Raw genomic sequence first — 10,921 nt, forward strand, 5'->3', positions numbered from 1 at the left:
AGTCCAGCTACTCAGGAGGCTGAGGCAAGAGAATTGCTTAAGCCCAAGAGTTTGAGGTTGCTGTGAGCTGTGATGCCACAGCACTCTACCGAGGGTGACATAATAAACATCTGTCTTAAAAAAAAAAAATAGAAAAATTAGCTGGGCATGATGGTACATGCCTATGGACCCAGCTACTCAGGAGGCTGAAGTAGGAGGATCTCTTGAGCCCAGGAATTTGAGGCTGTGGTGAGCTATGATGACACTACTATACTCTAGCCTGGATGATTAAGCAAGACCTTGTCTCAAAAAAAAAAAAAGTTAAAAAAACAATTGCCGTGTGCTTCCTTTGTGCCAGAGTCTCAAGGAAGCACTTTTCAAAAATTGGTTTTTGTAATTCGCCCCCCTACTCTTTGAGGGAGGCTCTAATCACCATCTTACAGATGTGGGAACAGCCTCAGTAAGGTAAAGAACAGCTCTGCCAAGGTCACAAGGGACAACAACCCCTCTATAGCTCCTTGGCAGGGATGCAGGCCTGGCCATATTATCATGCCCTAGAGTAATCACTACAGACCCCTTTATATCTTGTGGAATATGCCTCCAGGATACAAAACCACTAACTCACTGTATATATATATTTTTTTTTGAGACAGTCTCACTTTGTCACTGGGTAGAGTGCTGTGACATCATAGTTCACAGCAATCTCAAACTCTTAGGCTCAACTGATTCTCTTGCCTTAGCCTCTCTAGTAGCTGGGACTACAGGCATCCACCACAACGCCCGACTATTTTTAAAGATGGGGTCTTGCTCCAGGCTGGTCTCGAACCCATAAGCTCAGGCAATCCACTTGCCTCGGCCTCCCCAGTGCTAGGATTATAGGTGTGAGCCCCTGCATCCGGCCCCAAACTTGCCGTTTTAAAAGTGAGTTCCCCCTCACTGGAGGTTATCAGTTGAGGCTAGAAACCTTTCAGACAGGGCTCCCAGTAAATGACCTCCAAAGACTCCACTGACTCCCAGAGGAGGCACTCACCTGTGTAGTAGACATTTTCATCCCAGCCTCTCTTCCTCCAGGCAGCATTTCGAGTCTCCTCCCGAGACTGCAGGTCTTTATAGGCTGTGGGAAAGGCATAGGCTCCTTTCTCAGGCATGGAGGATCTGATGCCTCCCCAGCACAGGGCTCTCTTCCCACTGTCCCAAACCCCGCCCTCCTGTCTCTTCCTCCCAGATACCTCCCCTTGGACTGTTAGCAAACACTGTCCATCTAAACAATAAATATAGTGACAACTCCTACATTTATACTTCAGACTCAAACACTCTGGAGGGTTCCAGACTCACATATCCAGTGCCCATTTGACATCTATAAGTGGATGTATAAGGATCTTAAATGTGGCTCGGCGCCTATAGCTCAACCGGCTAAGGCGCCAGCCACGTACACCTAAGGTGGCGGGTTCAAATCCCCAGCCCGGACCCGCCAAACAACAATGACGGCTGCAACCAAAAAATAGCCGGGCGTTGTGGCGGGCGCCTGTGGTCCCAGCTACTTGGGAGGCGGAGGCAGGAGACTCGCTTGAGCCCAGGAGCTGGAGGTTGCTGTGAGCTGTAATGCCACGGCACTCTGCCCAGGGGGACAGCTTGAGGCTCTGTCTCAAAAAAAAAAAAAAAAAAAAGGATCTTAAATGTAACACTGGGCTCGGTGCCCAAAGCACAGTGGTTATGGCACCAGCCACATGCACCAAGGCTGGCAGGTTTGAACCCGGCCGGGCCAGCTAAACAACAAGGACAACTGTAACAAAAAATAGCCGGGTGTTGTGGCAGGTGCCTATAGTCCCAGCTACTTGGGAGGCTGAGGCAAGAGAATTGCTTAGGACCAAGAGTTTGAGGTTGCTGTGAGCTGTGACACCATGGCACTCTACCCAAGGTGACAGCTTGAGAGTCTGTCTCAAAATTAATTAATCAATTAATTAATTAAATGTAATACTTGTGAAGGCCAAAATTATACTCCTGACTCTGCCAACCTACTCTTTCCCTAGACCGCCAGACTCAGTAAATGACAAACAGCTGCTCAAGCAGGAGCCTGGGAGTTCTAGAATCCTCTTCTCCCTTTCTCATCCCACACAGGCAATGCATCCACAAATTCCATTGGTTCCACCTCTGGCCTCAAGTACCCTCCTGCCTAGTGACTACAGGGACTTCACACCCCACTGCCACTACCTCACGCCAGGCCCCATCCTCTCCTGCCTGTTTGTGTGTTATCATCCTCTGATGCCCTGATCACTCTCCTGCTCCCCCACCAATCACCCTTGGCAAAGCACATAGCAGGTAGAGGAATCATACTAGAACATAAATCAGGTCATGTTGCTGTTGCTTGAAGCAAACACTGAGGCAGCCTCTTGCTACATTTACAATAACCCCCAGCTCATCCCCAGACTGACCTGGCCACTGGCCCCTCTCCTATTCCATCTCCACACACTTCCCTTGATCACTCCACACTGATCTTGCTATGCCACAAAACCCCAAAGGTCTTTAGCCCTTTGCATGTACTGTTTTGTCCCCTTGGAATGTTTTTCCCCAGCAATTCACAGCTGGCTACTTCTCATCCTTTATCTCTCAGCTTATAGTTTACCCTGTCAGATAGGCTTTCTTTGTCTACCCAAGCCAATGTAGATCCCTCATGTTTTTCTCCATCATCTCTCCCTATCTCTTTTCTACAAATATCATTTGGGTGTTTTGTTACATTTTGTTTTATTCCCACATCCTTTATGTGAAATTTTAGAGGCAAGATCTGGTCTTACTGTGTCACCCTGGCTAGATTACCGTGTTGTGATCATAGCTCACTGTAACCTCAAAATCCTGGGCTCAAGTGATCCTCCTGTCTCAGCCTCCTGAGTAGCTGGGACTATAGGCTTGTGCCACCGTACCTGGCTAATTTTGGGGGGGTAGGGTGGGGGACTGGTAGAGATAGGGTCTTGCTATGTCACAACTCCTGGCCTCAAGTGACCCTCCTGCCTTGTCCTCCCAAAGACTGGTCTTAACTCCTGGCTGATCTCAACTTCTAGTCTCAAGTAGCCCTCCTGCCTTGGCTTTCCAAAGTTCTGTGGGCTGGGCATGAGCCATTGTGCCTGGCCTCCAAATATTGTTTGTAATAACCTGAAATTAATCCTTTTTTTATACTTAATGTCAGATGTAGTATTTCCTTCAGCTAGAACCTAAATTTCATGAGGGCACTAATGAATCACCATTGTCTACAGAGTGACAGTGGAAGAGGAAAACTAACAGAAAGCTCCTGGAAGTTCCCACCTACCCCAGAGATGGTGCACAATGTAGAGCTCTCCTATCTGTGAGAAGAAGCCGCCCACCGCCTCCTGGTTCTCCTGTCGGTACTTGATGGCCCGAGCCCTGGAGAAGAGTATGGGGCAGAAGCCAGGGGAGATACAAAGGGCCCCCAAAGGTGAACCAAGGCTGACTCCCAGGAGGGGCCTGAGGTAAGGACAATGGCTCTCTGAGATGACAAGAGGAAAGACTGATAGAGGTGGAGTGTTCTACAAAGGAGACCTCAGAATCCTCTAAGAAATCCTCACCTCCTCATTGGATCTTTCTCCCAGAACCACAAAGGGTAGGGGATGCTGGGTTCCCTATGATCTGGCTGTGGGAAAGGTGGCCCACTGTGGGGCAGGTAAACAGAGTTCCCCCCACCTCCAACCCTACTGTTGTCACTCACCAGTTGTTCCCCCACTCGATCATAGTTCCTGGCTGAAAGAGAACCACAGGGAGGGTAGGCGTGAGCCCCCACCTTGGATTCCTAGCATCACAGCTGGGCAGGGATGGGAAACTGTCCTGTTATCCCAGCACCGGGGCTGTTTGGCCTCATTCACAGGCCATGACTCACACACGGTCTGCATGTGTACATCTGTGTATACACACTCTACTTGGAGCCCACAGGGAGGGAGAGGCCAGAAGCCCCAGGCTAGATGCTGAGGCACATCCACCTTGGGCCCCTGCAAAGCAAGCACTATAGCCAAGAAGCTGGGAGGCAGGTGGGGATGCATCAGAGGGAAGCACCTTGAGCTTGTATGTCCTCAGTTCATAAATGTTGGGACCTGCTCTGGGCTCTGGCTCATTCCAGAAGCTGAACTCGAGGAGCAACTGGTTTCTCCTGGATAGCAGCATCTGGCTCCGCTCCTTTCGGAACTCCAGGTACTCCTATGGGCATGGTGGTTTGGACATGCCATCAGAAACCACACCCCACCCTGACAGCGTGCCCCACAGGGTAGGGGGAGCCCCCAGCATAGGGTTGAGTGTAAATGACATCCAAAGAGGTTTGCCAAGGGAATACAGACATACCTTGTTGTTTTTGAGCTTGTTCATACAGTCCATGAGGGCTGGGTATCCGCCCGAGAATCGCCACAGGTGCACTGTAGTGGGTAAAAGGTGCAGGTCAGGGAGCTAGAGGATACTGCTATTCACCCCAAGGCTGATAAGCATGTGTGTGGTGGGGAAGTCCCCAGTTCTTCAATTCCCTGTAACACAGGACTCTCTTTGCCTCAATGGGTAAAGGAGAGGCAACAGTGCTGAGGAGGGGATGACCTGAGACACAAATCTAGGAGCTTTGAGCTTTAGCTCTTCCAGATGATTTCTGGCTGATGCCTCCTAGGCCTCAATAACCTCATCTTAGAAATGGGAATAATGTTTCTACCCAACCTTCCTTAAATAGCAATAAGATCAGATTTTGTCCCATACCCTGAGAATAGCAGCATGACCACCAGTCCTCTGAACAACAGGCTGGACAAAAGGTGGGGTAGGCCTGATGGGTGACTTTGGTACATTCCAAGACAATGAGCTAAAAAAAAGAACCCTGTACAGTATGCTAGCACATGTGTTAAGGGGTGGGGAGCATGTATCCAGAAATGCCAATTTACGCATCATCTCTTGACTGAGACCCAAGAGACTAGACAGAGAATTGAGGCCTGGGGGACTCAGGCAGGAGGGAAGCTTACTTTTCATTGAAAACTCTTTTGCTAGGATTTTTTAAAAAATCATATTCTCTGTATTGGGTTGCATTGTGTCCCCTCAAAATTCATGCCCACCTAGAACCTCAGAATGTGACCTTATTTGGAAGTAGTCTTTGGCAAGCAGCCACGTTGAGAACAGTTTGGAAGCTAAACCTCTGTTCCTTCCCATCCCCCACCTGCCCCTCACCTGCTTTTTTATTCCATCTGTACTTTGATTTTCCCATCTGCAAAATGGCCTGACCCTATGGTGTAAAGGCCTCTTTCCCAGGGAAATTAGCAAAAGTACTATATGGATGGAAATTGGCCAAAACAAGAATTGCCAATCTGTAGAAAAGGGATTAGCCTAATACTGGACGATCAGCAGAGAAAAACTACAAGAATGGCATCACAGGCAAAGAAGAAAGAATTATCTTTTTTTTTTTTTTTTGAGACAGAGTCTCAAGCTGTCACCCTCCATGGACTGCTATGACATCATAGCTCTAAATCTTGGGCTCAAGTGATTCTCTTGCCTCAGCCTCCCAAGTAGCTGGAACTTCAGGTGCCCAGTACAACACAATTTTTAGAGGCAGGGTCTCATTTTGGCTCAGTCTGGTCTTGAAACTGTGAGCTTAGGCAATCCATCTACCTTGGCCTCCCAAAGTGCTGGGATTACAGGTGTGAGCCACCCTGCCTAGCCAGAAGAAAGAATTTTCTAGTAATTATAGTGGTTCCTATACAACAGCGGTTCTCAACCTGTGGGTTGCAACCCCCTTTTTTTGGTGGTTGTTGCAGTTTTTGGCCAGGACTGGGTTTGAACCCACCACCTCCTGCATATGGGGCCAGCACTCTACTCCTTGAGCCACAGGCGCTGCCCAGCAACCCCTTTTTAACAATGAAAATATATTGCGGCATTAAGAAAGTTGAGAACCGGCTTGGTGCCTGTGGCTCAAGTGGCTGGGGCACCAGCCACATACACCTAAAGTGGCGGGTTCGAATCCAGCCTGGACCCGCCAAACAACAATGGCGCTGCAACGAAAAAATGGCCGGGCGTTGTGGCGGGCGCCTGTGGTCCCAGCTACTTGGGAGGCTGAGGCAGGAGACTCTCTTGAGCCCAGGAGTTGGAGGTTGCTGTGAGTTGTGATGCCATGGCACTCTGCCCAGGGGGACAGCTTGAGGCTCTGTCTCAAAAAAAAAAAAGAAACTTGAGAACTACTGCTTTAGAAGACGGACTAATGGTTCTTACAAGTTTATTAAATGTAGATTTTGGCTGGGCACAGTAGCTCATACCTGTAATCCTAGCATTCTGGGAGATGGAGGCAGAATTAATTGAACTCAAAAGATTGAGAGCAACCTGAGCAAGAGTGAGACCCTGTCATCAACAAAAAATAGAAAAATTAGCCAGGTATGGTGGCACACATCTGTGGTCTCAGCTACTTAGGAGGCTAAAGCAGGAGGATCACCTAAACCCAGGAGTGTGAGGTTGCGGTGAGCTATGATGATGCCACCACACTCTACCCAGGGTGACAGACCAGGACTCTATCTCAAAAAAAAAAAAAAGAAAAAAGTACGGGTGGGTATGGCCACTCATGCCTACAATCCCAGCACTCTGGGAAGTCAAGGTGGGTGTATCACCTGAGCTCATGAGTCTGAGACCAGCCTGAGCCAGAGGGAGACCCCATCTCTAAAAATAGCTGGCTGTGGTGGCAGGCACTTATAGTCCCAGCTACTTGGGAGGCTGAGGCGAGTGGATCACTTGAGCCCCAGAGTTTGAGGTTGCTGTGAGCTATGACACCAAGGCACTCTACTGAGGGTGACAAAGTGAGACTGTGTCTCAAAAAAAAAAAAAAAAAAAACCAGGAGATTCCTGAGCTTTACTCCTAGGATATGGCTGAATCTACACAGGGGACTAAACAGCAAGATACACAAAATGAAAACGTATGCCATGCTTTAAAAGTCAGGAACCCGTCCCTCAAAGTCCATTTCACCACTACCAAACAATTAAGAGAATCCATGGACCACTGCTGGAGCTGATCAAGCTTAAAATGGGAAAACTGTAGTAGCTGAAACTGAAGGCAATTTGCTTTTCTCTTCTCCCCTTATCAACATGTCAATGTCTGTTACTAAAACAGAATAAATGATTAAGGAGATCTATGTAGGGCAGCGTCTGTAGCTCAGTGGGTAAAGCACCAGCCACATACACCAAAGCTGACAGGTTTGAACCTGGCCCAGGTCAGTTAAAACAACAATGACAACAGCAATTAGAGCTTCTATTCAGAAAGAGAGGATTGATACAGGATTCCACCACTCAGGGCTAGATAGGGAGCCCCCCATTCTCTAGACCCAGGTGAGCTCAAAGATCAGACCCCCTATTTCCAGGCACAAGCAGACTGCCTTCTTCGAGACACATCCTCTGGGTTATAAGATCATGAACAAAGCAGCCTGTGATGGTTTTTGGGTGGTTCCACCTTGGGTAGGAGCACACACCCTAATCCCTTCTCAGGGACAAAAGACTGTAAAGGACCAACTGCCAGCCATGTGTAATCCTCTAGACCCCTAGATAAAAGGGCCCACATGGAGATTCCCAAGGGAGTCCTTCAGTCCTTTCCCCTTTCCAGAAGCTCTGGTGCTTTTCTGTATTCCTTTCTAACTTCTAATAAAAGTCCTACCTTTTTTTTTTTTTTTTTGAGACAGAGCCTCAAGCTGTCCCCCTAGGTAGAGTGCTGTGGCATTACAGCTCACAGCAACCTCCAACTCCTGGGCTCAAGCGAGTCTCCTGCTTCCGCCTCCCAAGTAGCTGGGACCACAGGTGCCCGCCACAATGCCCGGCTATTTTTTGGTTGCAGCCGTCATTGTTGTTTTGGCGGATCCGGGCTGGGGATTCGAACCCGCCACCTTAGGTGTACGTGGCCGGCGCCTTAGCCGGTTGAGCTATAGGCGCCGAGCCTAAAAGTCCTATCTTACCACTAAACAAACAAACAAAACAAAAAAAATGACAACTGCAACAACAAACACAAAATAGCCAGGCATTGTGCTGGACACCTATAATCTCAGCTACTTGGGAAGCTGAGGCAAGAGAATTGCTTAAGCCCAAGAGTTTCAGGTTGCTGTGAGCTGTGACGCCATGGCACTCTAGCCAGGGTGACAGCTTGAGACTCTGTCTCAAAAAAAATGGCTCTGCACCTGTAGCACAGTGGTTATAGTGTCAGCCACATACACCCAGGCTGGCGGGTTCAAACACAGCCAGGGCCAGCTAAACATGACAACTGCAACAAAAAATAGCCGGGCATTATGGCAGGTGCCTATAGTCCCAGCTACTTGGGAGGCTGAGGCAAGAGAATTGCTTAAACCTAAGAGTTTGAGGTTGCTGTGATGCCATGGCACTCTACCAAAGACAACATAGTGAGACTCAGTCTCAGAAATAAAAAAAAAAAAGATGTCAGATTTTTTTCAGAGACACAATTATCAGAGCTGTCAAATAATAAGATAGATTGACATAGGAGGTAGTCAGCTCTCTATTGCTGGGAGTATTCAAGGAAAGTTTAGAGAACCATCTGTGAGAGTTGTGCTATGTGAATAGTCCAAACCAGCCCTTCCCAAAAGGACTTTCTGCTATAATGTAAATGTTCTATAGCTTTGCTCTCTAAGACAGTAGCCACCAGCCATGTGTGTCTCTTAGTGAGTGCTTGAAATGTTGCTAGTGTGACAAGAAACTGAATCTTTGGCCAGGCACGGTGGCTAATGCCTGTAATCCTCACACTCTGCAAGACCAAGGCAGGTGGATTGCTTGAGCTCATGTGTTTGAGACCAGCCTAAGCCAGAGCGAAACCCTGTCTTTACATTAAAAATACAAAAAACTGAGGCAAGAGGATTGCTTCAGTCCAAGAGTTGGAAGTTGCTGTGAGATATGATGTCGCCATGGCACTCTACCCAGGGTGACAGCCTGAGACTCTGTCTCAAAACAAAACAAACAAAAAGAAACTGAATCTTTAATCTAAATTTAAATAGCTACATGTGTTTAATGGGTATCCTGTTAGACAGCTTAGATCTCAATGCTAAGGCCCCATTAAGTGGCTCAGATACTATAAGTCAACCAAATTTGTGTGTAGGTCCTAGTGGCTGGTGCCAAGTTTGGTGGGTATGCTGGGGTGGGATGGGGCATGCTGAGGATGGCCCTGGAAAACTAAGAAACCAGCTCAGATAAGGTTCCACTTATTCTAGATAAGTGCCACAAACTAAGAATTCAGTGATGAAGGCAGGCATAGGTCTGCCCCCCAGAACTCACCTATGTGGGGAGACAGGTAAGCACACAGGCAAGTACAGGGGTACATAATCAGGGCACAAAGAAGCAAGTACTGGGGGCTAGGGAGCCGAGGAGGTGCAGCCTGGATGGAGGAAATCCAGGGAGCCTTCTAATAGAAGGTGGTATTTGTGCCAAAATAAAAGACTGAATAAATGACAGGTGATCTGGGTAAAGCAGGCAAGGGAAGAATGTTTTAGGTAAAAGGAAAGAGCATGAACACAGCCTAGTACAAGAAAGCAAAACTGTTGATATGAGAAACTGAAATCCTGGGTGGAACAGCACAGTGAGCAAGGAGGATGTGGTGAGTTGAGGCTGGAGGCTGGACAGGGAAGGACGCTCAGGCCTCATGGGCCACACAAAAGCAGAGGGAAGCCAGGACAGGTGTATGAGTAAGGGAGTGAGGCCTTGAGGTTTGCATTTAGAAAGATCTCCCAGATGCTGCTATGGAGAGGAAGTTGAGGGCAGTCAGGTATGATAAGTGCTGGCAATGGCAGTGGCGCTGGGAAGGTGAGCACCTCACCTGCCTGGTCCTGCTCCCCATACCACGTGTTCCAGTTGCCCACGAGCGAGCAGGGGTAGTCCTCATCCAGGTGCAGCTTGGGCAGCACAGCCTCCCTGTAGGAGGAGCAGAGAGAGGGGGGAAGAGCTCATACCAGCCACCAGGGCCCCTGAGATGACGGTTCTAACTCAGGCCCCCCAGGGTTGGGCCTCAGTTTCCCCATCTCTAAGATGCAGAGGTGGGATGAGATGTCTGGATTTGTGCCAGGAGAATAAAACAGAGGATATTCTGAAGATTCCCTGGGATAGAGACCCCCACCTGAGCAGGAGCTGGAGGATGGGGGACGGGGGAGGATGCTCACGTCAGGCTGTTGTAGGCATCCAGACACTCAGGCTTCACGTTGTGGACTGCAATAGAACAGAGAGCAGGGAGTGGAGCCCACAGTATTATGGGGAAGGGTAGTAGGGGTGGGCATTAAGGCCAGGACTCTCAAATCTCCATGCTAGAGCCTCACCAGCCCGGAGGCCCTCACAGGGCAGGGGTCGGCCAGGTCAGTAGCCACTCACACTGGATCTTATAGAGGTTGCTGGTCTCTTTCTTGGACAGCAGGGTGGAATGGGCATCTTTCCGAGGATCCACCTTATGGACGAAGAGGGAGCGGAACCAGCTGCCTTCATTGTCCTTGGAATAGAAACTGCAGGACAGAAGAGTTCAGGGGGACATACAGAGGTGAGAGGAGCCCCAGCAATTCCATCTGCTCAGATGTCCTGCTTCCCCAAACTGATGACCCACCTTTCTGGGAATAGGGCCATGGAATCTCACAGCAATAAGTGTGAAATGCCATTGAAACCATCTGAATAGATCTGGTCCTCTCTACAAAGATTCCAGCTACCCAGATGGCTTCTTGAAGATTTCCAGAGAATCAGGAGAGGCAGCCCTATCTCCTACCTCTTTCTCCAGCCTCCCCTTTACCTCCTTCCAAGGGGTGTTCCCCTTAGGTCACACAACTGCAGCCTCTTGCCAAGAGGATCAATTTCACCTTGCCTGATGACTGAAGCCCTTGACAACCCAACCTATCTTTTTTTTTTTTTTGAGATGGAGCCTCAAGCTATCCCCCTGGGTAGAGTGCCATGGCATCACGCTCACAGCAACCTC

General features: G+C 48.8%; 1 protein-coding gene across 1 annotated transcript in view; it reads right to left on the bottom strand.

The window, feature by feature from the left end:
• NIPSNAP1 (nipsnap homolog 1) overlaps positions 1 to 10,921 on the bottom strand; it is a 26,887-nt gene that overhangs the window by 3,284 nt on the left and 12,682 nt on the right. The window contains exons 2-9 of the mRNA XM_003789858.3: positions 10,333 to 10,460; positions 10,128 to 10,173; positions 9,788 to 9,882; positions 4,321 to 4,391; positions 4,039 to 4,179; positions 3,698 to 3,729; positions 3,281 to 3,375; positions 1,010 to 1,093 (exon numbers count right to left, since the gene is read on the bottom strand). Of these exons, the coding sequence (XP_003789906.1) occupies positions 1,010 to 1,093; positions 3,281 to 3,375; positions 3,698 to 3,729; positions 4,039 to 4,179; positions 4,321 to 4,391; positions 9,788 to 9,882; positions 10,128 to 10,173; positions 10,333 to 10,460 (692 nt within the window). The remainder of the gene's footprint in view (positions 1 to 1,009; positions 1,094 to 3,280; positions 3,376 to 3,697; positions 3,730 to 4,038; positions 4,180 to 4,320; positions 4,392 to 9,787; positions 9,883 to 10,127; positions 10,174 to 10,332; positions 10,461 to 10,921) is intronic.

The sequence above is a fragment of the Otolemur garnettii genome, unplaced genomic scaffold (assembly GCF_000181295.1).
Source record: "Otolemur garnettii isolate 467f Iridium unplaced genomic scaffold, OtoGar3 scaffold00038, whole genome shotgun sequence".
Taxonomy (NCBI): domain Eukaryota; kingdom Metazoa; phylum Chordata; class Mammalia; order Primates; family Galagidae; genus Otolemur; species Otolemur garnettii.